Source organism: Salvelinus sp. IW2-2015, linkage group LG18 (assembly GCF_002910315.2).
Source record: "Salvelinus sp. IW2-2015 linkage group LG18, ASM291031v2, whole genome shotgun sequence".
In the NCBI taxonomy this organism is placed as follows: domain Eukaryota; kingdom Metazoa; phylum Chordata; class Actinopteri; order Salmoniformes; family Salmonidae; genus Salvelinus; species Salvelinus sp. IW2-2015.
In genome coordinates, this window is record NC_036858.1 from 48,999,426 (window position 1) to 49,016,441 (window position 17,016).

The 17,016-nt window shown below is 43.0% G+C and overlaps 1 protein-coding gene across 2 annotated transcripts in view; it reads left to right on the top strand.

Annotated features, from left to right (window-relative positions):
* lrmda (leucine rich melanocyte differentiation associated) overlaps positions 1–17,016 on the top strand; it is a 416,827-nt gene that overhangs the window by 290,140 nt on the left and 109,671 nt on the right. For both annotated transcript variants that reach the window (XM_070448563.1, XM_070448562.1), the window contains exons 3-5: positions 5,219–5,350; positions 6,860–6,994; positions 10,674–10,806. In XM_070448563.1, coding sequence (XP_070304664.1) covers positions 5,219–5,350; positions 6,860–6,994; positions 10,674–10,806 — 400 coding nt within the window. The remainder of the gene's footprint in view (positions 1–5,218; positions 5,351–6,859; positions 6,995–10,673; positions 10,807–17,016) is intronic.

Below are 17,016 nucleotides of genomic sequence, written 5' to 3' on the forward strand. Positions count from 1 at the left end.
GGGAGAGAGGTCAGTCTGCGTCCCTAATATTTACTATGGAATAAATTACTTCTCCAGTCGGCCTATCTGCGAATAAAAACATACTTTCTCCAGTCTGCAGCCTTATTACTGGAATAAATAACATTACTTCTCCAGTCTGGACTTTATTGGAATAAAAACATTACTTTCTCCAGTCTCAAGCCTTATTCTGGAATAAAAACATTACTTCTCCAGTCCAGGCCTTATTACTGGAATAAAAACATTACTTCTCCAGTCTCAGCCTTATTACTGGAATAAAAACATTACTTCTCCAGTCGGCCTATTACTGGAATAAAAAATTACTTCTCCATCCAGCCTTTATTACTGGAAATAAAACATTACTTCTCCAGTCTGCAGCCTTATTACTGGAATAAAACATTACTTCTCCAGTCGCAGCCTTATTACGGAATAAAAACATTACTTCTTCCAGTCCATGCCTTATTACTGGAATAAAAACATTACTCTCTCCCAGTCAAGGCTTATTACTGGAATAAAACTTACTCTCCAGTCTCGGCTCTATTATGGAATTAAACATTACTTCTCCAGTCGCAGCCTTATTACTGGAATAAAAACATTACTTCTCCAGTCCAAGCGCTTATTACTGGAATAAAAACATTTTCTCCAGTCTGCACACTAATACTGGAATAAAACATTACTTCTCCAGTCGCAGACTTTATTACTGGAATAAAATATTTCTCCATCCAGCTTATTCAGGAATAAAACATTACTTCTCCGTTCTGCACCATTATTACTGGAATAAAACATTACTTCTCCAGTCTGCACCCTTATTACTGGAATATAACATTACTTCTCCAGTCTGCGGCCTTATTACTGGAATAAAACATTACTTCTCCAGTCAAAAGCCTTATTACTGGAATTAAACATTACTTCTCCAGTCGCAGCTTATTCTGGAATAAAACATTACTTATCCATCCAGCCTATTACTGGAATAAAACATTACTTCTCCATTCGCCTTATTACAGGAATAAAAACATTACTTCTCCAGTCGCAGCCTTATTACAGGAATAAACAACATTACTTTCCAGTTCCAAGGCATATATGGAATAAACTTACTTCTCTCCAGTCCAAGACTTATTACTGGCTAAAATATTACTTCGGTCCTGCACCCTTATACTGGAATAAAAACATTACTTCTCCAGTCCTGCACCCTTAATACTGGAATAAAACATTCCTTCTCCAGTCTGCACCCTTATTACTGGAATATACACATTACTTCTCCAGTCTGCACGCCTTATTACTGGAATATAAAATTACTTATCGTATCCAGGCCTTACATTTGGAATACAATACTTTCATTACTTCTCCAGTCCAAGGCCTTATTACTGGAATAAAAACATTACTTCTCCAGTCCAAGGCCTTATTACTGGAATAAAAACATTACTTCTCCAGAATCTCCACCACCAAGAATATATTTGAAGTCACACAAGCCATTTAATGTTAAAACAAGGCCTAAGGCTTTTGCCTCTTGCCTTTTCAAGGTTCTCCTATTTTTCCCCCCCTACTCAAACAGACCAGAGGTCTGAAAAGATCTATCTGGTTCTCTGCAGATTGTTTCAGCTGCTAAAGTGAATACAGAGCTTCCTCCATAACTGTGGGGATTGTTCTGTGTCTGTTGTTGTGACTGTTCTTTGTTAGGAGTGCCCTGAGATATATTTGGATGCTATCAGGCTTGTGGAATGGCTATACGGTATATGGTAGTTGCTAGTTCAAGATGGGGACCCTTCAGCTGTTAGGATATAGATGCTGTCTCAGTTGACCTCTAGTCCTAAACACTACTAAAAGGTCAACTGGGATTTGTTCTGACATAGTGCTGCCTCACAGATGTAGAAGATAGATCTGAGGCTACCATCCTCCTCTCATTCGTTACTTAAAGACATCTGACATGAGATGGACCCACGCCATTGGTAGGAGTGACTGATATTTTAAGCCAATAATCACAGAGGGTTTTCTTCCCTCTGCCGGGCTGTCAGTGGTGGTTTATCAATCAATGTGTCTGCGTTAGTATTAGACTAACGATCTGGCTCTGTCGGTACCTCTGGGTCACGGGTATGTCTCCTCTTCTGTCTCCTTGTCTGGCCTCTTGTCTCCTCTCATGTCTCCTTGTTTGGCCACCTGTCTCCTCTCATGACTCCTTGTTTGGCCTCCTTTCTCTCCAATTTCCATTAATCTCATTTCCTTTCCTTTTTTCTCCTCTTTCCTTTCCTCTCGTGTGTGTGTGTGTGTTCGTGCGTGCGTGCGTGCGTGCGTGCGTGCGTGCATGCGTGTGGCGCGTGGCGCGTGCGTGCGATGTTTTGCACATGTGTGTGTTTTCCATTTTACCCAGCCACAGGCGCTTTGGGACACAGTTCAATTATGCTCATTATATTTTTTGAAAACAAAAGAGAGCTCCTCATGTTTTTAACTAAAGCACTTTTACTGCAGCGCTTTCACTCTGTTAGTTCTGCAAACTCCGTATTAAAACTAGGCTCTTATAAAGGTAATGAAACCAAAGGTCGGTGTTAGGGAAATCTGCAGAGAGCGCCAGGGAAAGCTGGAGACAATTAAAGTCCAATCCCCCTACTGTATCCCCCCTACACACACACACACACACACACACACACACACACACACACACACACACACACACACACACACACACACACACACACACACACACACACACACACACACACACACACACACACACACACACACACACACACACACACACACACACACACACACACAGAGAGAGAGAGAGAGCAGGATGGGGTTTGGTAGCTGTGCTGTGCCGGGCCCTGCTCTCCCCTAGCTGTGAATTTAGTTGATTAGATCTGCTGGTGCACACAGCAGTGGTGACATGAAAACAACAATTAATAAGCCTTCCCTCTGCGCCATGCGGCTTCTTTTAACCAAGCAGTTAATAATGCAGCCCAGAGGACTACAGGCCCTATCGTGTCATACAAACACACGCAGGTATGCATGCATTAACACACACTGTATGTACAGTATGTGAGGGGGATTTCAATAGGAGTACTGTCTCAGGTTCTACGGTCTTTGTCCATCTTCATGTCTTGCCTTTTTACATTTATCATCTTATGTTCCTCGTTTCCCTTTTCTTTTCCCTTACGGTCAGTTGGAATGTGTTCTCTCTTTCCTCCCCTCTTGCTATCCATTTGCAGGTTGACGTGATGAAACGGTTATGTTTACATCGAGTAAGTCACAGACAGTGTATAATGACAGTGACACTAGCCAGATCAGAGAGTGTATTAGTTGAGACTGGGCCTGGGCAGTGTTCTCAGGCTGACTGTATGAACCTGAAGGGTGTGTTAATATCGCCTCATTGTTTACCTTTTTATTTTTCACATTGGATGAAAATAATATTATCGTGGTTGAAGCATGTGTCTTGTTGATTTATTTTTGTAAATAATAGAAATGACAGTCATGAGTCAGAAAATAGTCCTATCAGAATGCTCCAGTCTCAGCCAGGTCCTGGCAGGTTTACATGTCAATGAATGGCTCCATTCTTTCATGCTGACAGTGTAGCCTGAACACATGATGGACATAAACAAATTGGGAATTTATGTTATTTTATACTAATACAATTGTTCAGAGAAAGAGATTTTGTTTAACAAGTAATATATTTTTTCTCTCAAAAAGTTAGGGGTGTATTGTTGACACGCCTAAAGACTACATCAAGTGTGTGACTCTACAAACTTGTTGGATGGATTTGCAGTTAGTTTTGGTTGCGTTTCAGTTGATGTTGTGCCCAATAGAAATGAATGGTAAATAATGTATTGTGTCATTTTGGAGTCACTTTTATTATAAATAAGATTAGAAAATGTTTCTAATCACTTGTACATTAATGTGGATGCTACCATGATTACAGATAATCCTGAATGAATTGTGAATAATGATGAGTGAGAAAGTTACAGAGGGTAAAGACCATACCCCCAAAATGGCCTCTCACCATTACAATAACAGGGGAGGTTAGCATGTCTTGGGGCGTCCGTGGGTGACGTTTAACCGCTAAAAATGTGTTCTTCATATCTTACTCATTGTTAGGAAGAAGTGTGGTCCAAGTCGCATGTTGGGTGCTATATATATATTGAATATAATCTGAATCCTATACATTTAAATGTCTAATTTGGGGGAAATCAATTTGCTTAATTTCTGATTTTTCTTCTGAATTTCACATAGTGGAAATGACAGTGGGTCTAGTATGAGGGATTATGCTGTTTGAACTTCGGTGGCGCAGTGTTCTGAGCAGTTCACACCCAGTGAGCGCCGAGGAAGCCATGTAGCCTATTGACTTTCACCGACCTTTTCAAACGTCTGAAATCAAAGTTTATTTCTCGTGGTCACACTGATTATACAACACACACATGGCTTTGTACACCTTCAACAAGGCTTGAACTGTGCAAGGCCCCAACATTACCCTGAGTATTGCTCTCAATCATCTTTATGCTTAGTGTGTGATGTGGGTGTGCTTGTGTGCATAAGAGAAACGTGTGATTGCATCACAGGGATACAAATAGTCCCCCAAAATGTTTTTACTAAAATGCTTTGGTGTTAAAACCTTTAAACCAACCCCCATCACAGTTTGCAAAAAAGTTTCCCTTTCCATTCCGTCTGTGATTGCCGGAGTACGTATTCTGTATTCTACTGGTTGGGCTGTGAAGATGATGGATGACAAGTTAAATTTGTGTCCGGGGAGTGAAGGTGAAGTGTGACAGAGTGATTTGTCTTGGGAATGGAGGGTTAGGGTCAGGCCAAAGCGGGCGCCTCCAGGCACAAGACATTGACAAATTCATCCTGCCCGCCGCATTTCTGAAGCCTTTTGTTTTGAATCCTGGCTACTGACTGGTGACCCCCATCCCTCATCCTGCCAGCGTAGAAGGAAGCCCGTTGCGGCTGAGTCCTGGGTCCAGGCCATGCCAGGGGAACTCAGCACCACTAATTCACGCCATTCAACCCTCTGACAGGCCCCTACCCAAACTCTCCCTGCCTCTCCAGACGCGTGAAAAGAGGGAGGCAGAAATATACATTTCTGCACGTAATGGCCGTCTGCACAGTCTTATGGCTGTATCATTTTTCTTTCTCTCTCGCTCGCTCTCTCTCGCTCTCTCTCGCTCTCTCTCACTCTCGCGCTCTCTCTCTCTCGCTCTCTCACTCTCTCTCTCTCGCCTTATCATTGCAGGTCACTGGCGGGCCTCAAAGCGTTCACTGGGCTGAAAGAACTGGTCGTCGACAACAATCTGCTCGGAAACGACCTCCAGTTGCCCAGGTTACCCACCCTCCACACCCTGACACTCAATAAGAACCAAATATCCTTTCAAGCAGAGCAGCACTCACTATCTGCCTCTCATTCTTCAGCATGGGCTAAGGCTATAGGGCACAAGCCATTGTGTCTTTGCTGTTTGTTGTGCTTCTATATCTCTGATTTGAGTCTTTATCTCTGTGTTCTCAAACTCTGTGGAAGTCTCTAATAGTGTGTTTGTAGTGAGTGTAAATGCAGTGCTACAAAGGCATCTGGGTCTTTGTGCTGTAGTTTCGACCCCACAGACTAGTTTCTAAGCCACGGGGACCTCTAGTGGAGACAGGAATAAAAGCCAGTAGAGGCTGTGTTGATATGTTGAGGAAGAAACGGGAAATGGAGAAACGTCTGAACCTACCAAATGCTTTGAGAAAGAGCACTTTAAATATATATTAGATGTATAACCAATTATGATCATTGACAAATGAACCACTAGTGTAATATCTCATGCAGTGTAGTAGTGGGAAAAACTGAAAACCTCCTAACAAAATAACATGAATATGTTAAAAAATAGGGACACACGAATGTTTACCACCTAAAAACAAAACATGCAGCCATTACTTTTATGCTATAAATTGCCAGTAACATGTATCTATTGCAATTGCAGAGATGATAATTCAACAACTACATGTAGTTTCCTCCTTGAATAGTAAACCAGGTTAACCGTAAGCACTCAAACCCAAACACTGCGCCACTACTTATGATCAGACGGAAAATATGTTTCAACTTCCTCTTTTAGTGTTAAGAACCCAGCCTATCTATGTGTCCTTGTCCCCCCTGGTAGCCTCTCCCTAGTAGATCCATCTACAGGGTAATGATGCAAAACCACACCTCCCGTGTCAACATTAAAACTGGGGCTCCTAGAAGTGTGTGTCAGCGGCTCTGAAGCCTGAGTCAGGTTGTGAAGTGGCCTGCACATGCTAATGGCCCAATTAGACCACATCCTGATGTGGAGCTGTGCCATTTTACACACTCCACCACTGCATTAGTGTGCTTGTATTTTGACACTTTGGGGCTCAATTTTCCAATGAAGTGAATGTATTAGTGATGAATGTGTCCTGTTTGGGAGGCTGGTTGCTTTTTTTTCCACGTTTGGGGGGGAACTTTTTTTTCCCGTCAGCTACGGCTCTGGAATCACGGACCGTTTGAACCACAGGGCATCCATCATTTACCCGGCCACCTAGGAGAGAGGGGGGGAGAGAAGGAGAAGAAGAAAGGGAGAGAGAGAGGAAGAAAGAGAGGAGGGTGGAAAGAGAGAGAGAGAAATTACAGAGAACAGGGAACTAAACAGGAAAATAAATGCCAAACTCTGAGCCTTAAATTGAGCCTTTCTGTCTGCTCCCTCACACAACAACACGATGCCTATGACTGGCCCTCTGAAGGCCGTCGTGAATTTCATAGTGGTGTGTGTGGGAGGGAGGAGGTCTGTGTGTGTGCGTGCATGTGTAAGTGAGGGGGGTCTGGGGTAAATGGTAATGTAATTAACAGTGTTGGCTCCTTGACCTCTGACCGCTGACACCTGACTGACATTGAGGCGCTGCTGGAGCACTTGGCAAAGGCGACACCGTCGCTGCAGTACCTCAGCCTGCTGGGAAACGAGGCCTGTCCCAACCAGCTGGTCAGCCTGGACAAGGATGAGGACGACTACCAGAGATACAGGTACACACTCACACACACAGGTCATTGCCAAAGAGTCGCACAGTGATGATGTCATAACAACACATATTGGTGTCTGTTCTCTGTCCTGTTCAGGATTCTAAACATATTTATTTTAAATAAACGTTACATGAATCCTTTTTTTCCAATATTTGTTTTATTTTTATTAACGTTCAGATTTTTGTAGGTTATTATATTTGTGTCTACTTTTTATATTTAGTGTATTTTTATTTACACTGAATGGGGAACAAACATTCCTTGTCCCAACCAGATTGTGGATGGAACCTCATGGTTGTAAAAGCTTCCTCTCTACATTCTGGTTGGGCAAAATGCATTTCATGTGTGACTAGTCACCGCCACAAATGAGTGTTTACTAGCAGAGCAGACCATGCATTAAACATCACAGCCTCTCCTCAAGCCATGTAATGTGACCACCCTTTGTCAGCCTCTTTTACATGAAACGCGATAAAAGGAAAAAACACACATTCTCTTTTGTCAATTTTAGCCCTAAGTGCTTATTTCTAACTCTGTGTTCTGTATTAATCATTTACTAGCACCAACTATTGGCTGTAAGGCTCTCTCTCTCTCTCTCTCTCTCTCTCTCTCTCTCTCTCTCTCTCTCTCTCTTCTCTCTCTCTCTTCTCTCTCTCTCTCTCTCCTCTCTCTCTCTAATGTCTCTGTCTCTCTACATCACTCTGTCTCTCTCTCTCTTTTCTCGCTCTTTCTCTGTTTCTCTTGTCTGTCTATCGCTCTCTACAAAATGCCTCTCTCTCGTCTCTTCTCTTTTCTCTCTCTTTATCTCTCTCCCCCTCCCATACTTATCTTACTGCTAAGTGAAGCCGTTCTGCCCTGACTGACTGAGTGCTGACACTGTCTATGCTCCTGTTATGTAATGTTCATAATGTGTCACACTGTAAAACATCAATTTGAGCCTGGTGCAGATTCCATGTCTGACGGGGTTAGGCTGTATGCAGGTCATGACAACTCTGGCCCAGGGCAAGGAATAGGCCGTGTCCATGAAGCCCCAGTCTCAGCCTCTAAGCCCCAGCCAGGCCCCTGCCCCCGACAGGCTCACAGGCCATCTCAATTACCAAGGGCAGTAGTCAACTGCTGTGGCACTCACTGGACTATTTTTTTTAAAGTCCAATGACATAAAGATGGAACACAGAAATGGAAAAATACACACACGTTGGGTGTTGAAGCTAGGATACAGTAACAACAGAATTATTCTAGCACAGAAGCAACCTGTCTCGTAATGGGATACACAGCACTGCCATGGGGTTGAGGGGTGGAATACTCTCGCTTGCACTCCTTCGAGGCTCTCTCTCTTTCTGTGTTGTGAAGAAGGAAAAATGACCTTCTAGCTATGTCATGCTCCCATCGTGACACAGAGCCTATTGTTACTTGTCATGTTTACACGTCGACTCGAATGACATAATCTCGTTTCGAGATATCTCGTTCCGCCCTGATCAAAGACCTGCTACAGGTGGCCAGTTTTGCCTCAGGTGCCCTTTAACCACCACATGCACTCGGCCCGGTGCTCACTCAATCCTCAACCCATCCACTCCACCCTGCACCCTCAACCCATCCATTCAAACCTCAACCCATCCACTCAACCCTCAACCCTCCACTCAACCCTCAACCCATTCACTCAACCTCAACCCATTCACTCAACCTCAACCCATTCACTCAACCTCAACCCATTCACTCAACCTCAACCCATTCACTCAACCTCAACCCATTCACTCAAACCTCACCCATACTCAACTCAATCACCTACTCAACCCATTCACTCACCTTCAACCCATTCACTCAACCTCAACCCATCACTCCACACCCTCAACCCATTCACTCAACCCTCACCATCCACTCCAACCCTCAACCCATTCATCAACCTCAACCCATTCACTCAACCTAACCCATTCACTCAACCTCAACCCATCCACTCAACCTCAACCCATTCACTCAACCCTCACCATCGCACTCCCAACCCATAACCATCATTCCACTCAACCCATTCACTCACCTCAACCCATCTCAACCTCAAACCTTCACTCAACCTCAACCTCAACCCATCCACTCAAGCCCTCAACCATCCACTCAACCCATTTCACTCAACTCACCCATTCCCTCAACCCTCAAACCATTCACTCAACCTCAAACCCATTCACTCAACATCAACCCATTCCACTCAACCCTCACCCATCCACTCAACCCTCAAACCCATTCACTCAACCTCAACCCATCCACTCAACCTCAACCCATCCCACTCAAACCTCAACCCATTCACTCAACCCTCAACCCATCCACTCAACCCTCAACCCATCCACTCAAACCTCAACCCATCCACTCAACCCTCAACTATCCACTCAACCTCAACCCATCCACTCAACCCTCAACCCATTCACTCAACCTCAACCCATCCACTCAACCCTCAACCCATCCACTCAACCCTCAACTATCCACTCAACCTCAACCCATACACTCAACCTCAACCCATCCACTCAAACCATAGAAGAGGATTTAGAATAATGAACTGACAAAATGAGTCTTGAATTATAATTCTTCCTCTTTGTCAGACAATGTCTATTTAAGACTTGGGTATTAACTACATTAGCATAGGATTTATCACTGTGTCACTCAACTGCTAAAACACCTCAGGCCTGGTCTGTTTCAGGTCTTGGAGCTCTATTCAATCAAAACCGATATGCAGATGTTCTCAGGCTTGAGTCATAATATACTGTTTGTGACATTGTTATTGTTTATATAGTAAGTATCTAGTATATAGATCAATCCATAGCTCCCTTCCCTAAAATCCTAGTGTGTTGACAACCTGACGTTAGTTTTACTAACTATCTTCAGCTCCAACATTACCACCATCATCATCAGGGACTGGGCTGTGCCCATATTGTGGTTCCTCCTTGTCCCTCCTCACCCTTCACTTAGCTGCTGCTGCATGTCTGTTACTGTGTTCTGTTTGGCTGGAACCTCCAGCCTTGACATGTCTGTTCCTCTGCTCCACTCCCACCCGCTCTCTCGCTCTCTGAAAGGATCTGTTGTCATCTCCGTATCCCAGCCATTATCTAGCCGACGTTTCCTCTCCCTCCCAATGAAAGATAGAGAGTGTCTGAAAGCGTAGAATATAGATCTGTGATGTTACAGGAATGGCAGCTCTGGCAGATGGGGCGTATCTCCTTTCGTTCTATTTATATTTCCGTCCTTATTTTTTATCAGCTTTGAAGGTTATTACATGGAAGGATAGATATCATCGCCATTAAATCTATACTGAGTAAACAAGTCGTCTTCTTTTCAAGATGTTTGCTGATATGTGCCGTTTTACTAATTTTAGAATTTGATTTGCATAATTACTTTTGTAGGTAGATATTAACTAGTTGTTATGCTCTGGCAGTTTACGTTCTCTATTATACAGTACAGACATCTTGTGATTTGTGACGTATTCACTAGATGCGTTCAGTTTGTATAGTAATCTTGATTTTTGTTCTCAAATCATGTCATGTAGATATACGTTTGTTTGTGTATTTTTATGTTCATTTTTCTGTGAACATTGTTCTATAAAGTAAAGTGTGTGTTATATGGTTTGGTGTACAGTCAACCGACACAAGCCATACATAAGGTACATCTGTTAGTTATCATATATTATTGTTTGTGTGTGTTTCCTCAGGTATTTTGTTCTGCACAAGCTACCCACCCTAAGGTTCCTAGACACTAGGAAGGTTTGTAAGATTGAACAGCAGGAGGCTGAAGCACGGGGAGCCTTCATGAAGGTGGTTAAACCCAAGTTATCAGACATGGTGGTGAGTACACTCTTTATGATCTAATAGCGCTGGTTTCCCAGACACAGATTAAGCCTAGCCCTAGACAATTGTTGTAAATTTTTTAACCTTTATTCAACTAGGCAAGTCAGTTAAGAACACATTCTTATTTACAATGACGGCCTACCCCGGCCAAACCCGGACGGCGCTGGGCCAATTGTGCGCCGCACTATGGGACTCCCAATCACGGCCGGATGTGATGCAGCCTAGATTCGAACCAGGGACTGCAGTGACGCACGCCTCTTGCAGTACCTTTGACCGCTGTGCCACTCGGGAGCAAAGAAGCACTTCCAATGGAGAATCTCAATTGAACATTACATACAGTATAAAGTCTCTTAAAATATATAACTAATTGAGGTTTTACATTCTTGAAAGAAGTTACTGGACCTTCGGGAGTTGACATATTTAGGCAACCATAGAAGGGCTTTCCAGTCCAGGGAAACTAGAGTACAGTAAATTAATTTTAAAGAACATTCTGTCATCCAGAATTCTGTGAATTCTGTATCAGTTCATGGAATATATTTGTTTAGAAACTAACCCGACCACCCCTCCACTAATTGGAGTCAACTAATGGACAACAACACTTAGGCTTCAACTTCCATAGATACATTTTACGGGACACAGTATATTTTACAATAGTTATCTTTTGTTTGTTTTTAGTCCCATCTTTCAGCTAACCTTAACCCCTCCCATCTCAGAAGACCGTCCAGTCTTTCTTTTTCTGCCATTCAGAGGGTCCTCCTCATTAGCAGTGTGAGATCAGATGATATATCTCTGATATATTGAATTATCTAATAGTTCCCTCACTCGCGTTGGGGTCAATCATTTGTCTAACCCCTCTAACCATATTAAGGCCATGGTTAAGTGATGTGGATGAGCAGTAAGAAACTGACATATTCTCATCCCTCACCCCCTGTCTATCCTCCCCTCCTGTCCGCCTTTCTTCATCCGTGTCTGAGTGTCAGTCTCCCGTTGCAGGGGTCCTGGTACGACGGCCCTTTGAACAGGAGCCCTCTCCCTCCCTCCGAGGGGACTCTCTCTTTAATGAGTGTGTGTGTGCTTCTGAGGGCATTTACTTGTGTGTGTGTGTGTGTGTGTTGTGTGTGTGTGTGTGTGTGTGTGTGTGTGTGTGTGTGTGTGTGTGTGTGTGTGTGTGTGTGTGTGTGTGTGTGTGTGTGTGTTGTGTGTGTGTGTGGTGTGTGGTGTGTGTGTGTGTGTGTGTGTGTGTGTGTATTATACCACGGTCTGACCTCATTCCGTATGCATGAGCCCAGATCAAAGTGGACGGGGCGGCTGTCCGGTCGCGGTAGCAACGAGGAGCGTGACAGCGCTGGCCATCGGAGCGACAGCTCACGTACACGCCAGTCACAATCGCTTAATTATCCCCCGACCATGCACTTATTCCTCCCTCGCTCGTTAGGGCCACGCAGACTAATTAGAGTTTGGGATTTCATAGATGTAACCCTTCTCATCCCGCACCCCTCATCCCCCTCTCCCCCCTCCTCCTCTTCTTTAGAAGGGGTGGAAATGAACAGCTTTGCTAAGATTCGATTTCATGTAATTGTAAGGCCATGAAATATTTACTGGTTGGATCAGCGAGGCCTCATCGTCCCAGGGTCCCCAGAGCCTTACAGACATAAAGGAGTCTGGGAGGTAAGAACAAAGCCAACCAATGACAAGGCATGATGCGTGTCGAGCAGACGCAGGGTTTAAAAGTGCACAGAGAAAACAAAATATTTATCGTTTGCGACAATCAGCCAAAATATTGTAGCGTTTTAGTGTCAGTCCACACAACTCTTTGTTCTTGATTTATCGTGCAAGTGGCAGAGCAAGAAAAGAAAACATTGAAATAATTTAACCCCATTCTGGCATGTTTGCTAGATGTAGAAAAGTGGAATGAAACACTGCTCATCCACTTGATATGAAAAGAAGCCGAGCACTTTAACAATGCTTGTTGGCAGGCAAAAGTCACTTTGGAGGATTATATTTACATAGCCCTGCCAATGTAGCAGCAACACTTGCCTTTGTTATCATAGAGTTAGATATGGCTGAAGATTATCTAGCTAATTCTAGTTGATTTATATGTGTTTGTGTCAGAGTATATAGCAGAAGATGCTATGTACATTATCAGATGGAAATGTCTCATTATGTTTGTCTTCACTTACCCTTTACTAAAGTAGATTAACGTTCCTTTCTCTGTTTCTACAGTACAGTACTGTATTCACTCTGCTCCACTGTAACAGCCTTTGACTCAATATACTGTCTAACCATTACAGCCTCCACAGTACTATGACTTTGCTCATAACTGTTTGTGAGGTATCTACGTAGGGCTTATGTAGACTCGTGAATGCTCTATAAAGCCTGTATAAGTTGTTTGTTTAATGTGGAACAGAGAGAGTGATGAGAGTGAGAGATGGGGTAGTGTGGTTCCAAATGGCCCGTCCTGTGCTTGGGTCCGTAACGGTTAGTTTTGAGTCCGATGAGGCATGATGCGGCAGCCGTAACCGGCGCGGCGGGGCATGTGTACACCCCGCCTCACCCGCCTCTCCGCCATCTAATTGGCTCCATCATCAGAGCCATTGTGTTTCTGACCAATCGTGCGGGTCACCAATTAACGAGTGGCGCAGACAAACGAGGCAGTAGGGAGGGAGAGATGATGATGGTGTAATTAGACATTTGTGTTTGCTTTTATGTCTCGTACAGTGGGGCGTCCCTTCATAACACTGGAGCCTGGTGTCTGGAGTTACTGTAGCACAGTTAAACTGGACACTAATTAGTACTCTCTCGTCTCACTCATTTCTCTCTCTCTCTCTCTCTGTCTCCTATTCTACCTCTCCCACTCTCTTTCTGTTAGAGTTATGAAGATGCTGTATATATTGATGAATAACCAGTGTTTAGGTTATAATCAAAGTTAAAGAAGCTTTCAGAACAGCTGTATTACACACATTGAAGGTGAATGTTAAACTCAGCGTGAAAACCTCAGTCCACACTAAAATGAAGGACACACTCATTGACCCTGCTTCTAGTTATCAGTAAGTGAATTATTATGATGAACACATACTGTGCATGCTTATCTAAGCCCCTCTCATATGACTGTGTAAATCAGAAAAATAACAGGTTGCTCTCTAGTTGTTCATACTCCTAGCGTGATGTATCGGAACAGCTAATGGGCGTGCTAGGAAGGAGGCAGCTCTGAACTTTGGAGACCTCCTGGGCTGCATCTCAAATGGCACCCTATTCCCTATTTGGTGCACTACTTTTGAACAGGCCCCAAAGTGCTCTACGTAGAGAAGAGGATGCCATTTGGGACAGAGACTTAGTTTGAGTCACATCAGAATGGAGTGTGACCACGGTTTAAACTGCGTTTCAATCATGCCGTTATGGCATGGCACCATGGGCTGCCACATGGTTCTGATAACAAAGCAATGAGCTTTAATACATTATGAATACCGTCACTTCTCCAACATTCTGAACGTTTTCTAAGTCTGCTAAATCAGAACCAGAATTGGATGTCTGCTCAAAGCACTCACACGCACGTAAAAAACAGGTCTTATCTGATGTAGGATAAGTACTATATTTTACAGTATTTGTTATAAGATTGGCTCTGCTCTGTGTTGGGTAATGTCAATATCAAACCTATATTGGTATCATACAATATACTTTATTAGTGTGGTCTACAGACAATGCCCGTCAAGATTGTGAAGACTTTTGCAAATGCACTTTTTAAATGACGGAAAAAAACTGGATTTAAGTCATATCAACAATCAAGTATTGACAGATTAAGAGAAAGAAAAATGACCAACTGTAAAAGTTAACATTTACAGTGTGAACAAAGATCCTTTTGCAGCTCATTGAATTGATAGTATGTATTTTCACGCACCACTGGGCCCTAGAAATGCATAACACGCTAAGTGTCTCAGTGTGTGTTGTTTTATGTGGCGCTACTGTACAGTCTGTGTCCTACACTAGCTAGGTACGTCATCTTCCTCAACCATAGTTATGAAGACCACGTTATTGGGTCTCTGTCGTATTGGATTTCCTGAGTGGAGAAGACGAGAAATGGGACAAACAGAGAGACAAAGACAAAGACAGAAATAGAGGGAGAGACATACAGGGGGATCCGAAATTATTGACACTAATTCAAATGCTGAGTTATATTGTATGCAAAACAAATGGGGGAATTCTATTATTTTATACTAATACAGTTGCACAGAGAAAGAGATTTTGTTTAACAAGTTATATGTTTTTTCTTTTAAAAGGTAGGCGTCAACATTATTTATACCCCTGTTTTCAATACCTTTTAATACGTCACCTTACGAGGATAACAGCACTGAGCCTTTTTCTAAAATGTTTTATGAGTTGGAGAACACATTGGGAGAGATCTTAGACCATTCCTCCATACAGAATCTTTCCAGATCTTTGATATCCTTCGTCTGCGATTATGGACTGCTTATGGATTTTAAGTCCGGAGACTGAGATGTCCGTTGCTAAATGTTGATTTTGTGGCTAATTAACCATTTATTTGTGGATTTTGATGTGCTTGGGGTTATTATTTTGCTGGAAGATCCACTTGAGGCCAAGTTTCAGCCTAATGGTAGAGGAAACCAGGTTTTTGGCTAAAATGTCCTGGTACTAGATAAAGTTCATGATGCTATTGTCCTTAACCCCTTACACTCGTACACGTATACGGGTTGAAAATGGCTGATTTGGGCACTGATAAACACCTATATTGGAACACAGTGGCTGTACAGTAACATGGTATACATGACGTCAGAGCTCTTGCTCTGTGCTTCACAGCTCTGTATGGGTTTTGACTGACAGCCGCTCTGAACTTGAGCACAGCGCGCGACATGAAGTTTCCCCCACCCCTCCCGCTAATTGGGCACATTTTTTTATTTTCTGAGTGAGAGAAATGCTGTAAATGAAGAGGACTCTATGTATCCTGAAAGATGAGACGTTGAGGATTCTAATAAATACCGCTTTGATGTCATAAAAGCAAGCCAAACACCCTTGAGTCCAAATGTGCACTTCACCTTTCCGTATCATAAAACTCACGTCATATACAGAGTCAACGTTTATGATCACTATGTTTGATGTACAGTTACAAGGTGACATGGTGTCATACCCTGAGTTGTCCTGAGCAGAATTAGCCTATTTTTGTCTATTGTTAAGAAAATTTGCCGCGGCACACACACCTGAATGCACTCATGTCTCCTTTCTATGCGCACAATAATTACGATGTGTTTCTCTGAGTTGCATTGTGAAAGCCCAACACTGTAATATTGTGTTTTTATAACTTAGCTAGTCATGTTGGCATAAGAACAAGCTTTCAAATGAAGCCCACCTGACGCACATTGCGATTTATAATGGACTGTTTTTGGATTGAGTATACAACAGGGGAAGCAGGGTTGTGTTCCAACCAAACAACTACAAGTGTGCTTGCTGTAATTCCTCAACGGCACAGCTAGGAGAGCTCAAAAAAACACTGTATAGTTTGAGACTCTATGGGTCATAAAAGTCCATTGAAATTACTTAGGAACTGTGCACACTTTGGAGAGGTGTGTGGCCTTGGAGACGACAGTTAGTCCTCTCACTCAAACCCTTGTATTTTATGTTGCACCTACCCCAAATTTTCCAATAATATTCTTATCACGTTACTGAATGTATCCAGAGTATTTTCAGATTTCGTTATCAACTGTCACGTTCGTAATAAGGACGGAACCAAGGCGCAGCGTGATTGAAGTTCCACATCTTTATTACGGTGAAACTTTAAACCAATAACGAAACGTGAAAGTAGTGGTGCACAAACACAAAACAATACCCCACAAACACAGGTGGGGAAATGGCTACCTACATATGATCCCCAATTAGAGGCAACGATTACCAGGAACCATACAAAACACCAACATAGAAATATTGAACTAGAACACCCCCTAGTCACGCCTTGACCTACTACACCATAGAGAATCAAGGGCTCTCTATGGTCATGGCGTGACATCAACAAATGCCCCGAAAAGTACACTAAATGTCAAGTGTGCATAAAATCAACTGTGTAATGTTTGGATTCAGTCTTGTGTCAGTTGAACTGTTGTGTCCTCACCTTTTGCGCTAGCAATTTTCCCATAATCTCCAAATGATTCCCTTTCCATTGCTGACATGGTTATGCATTTTCATATTTCTTCTGTAAAAAAC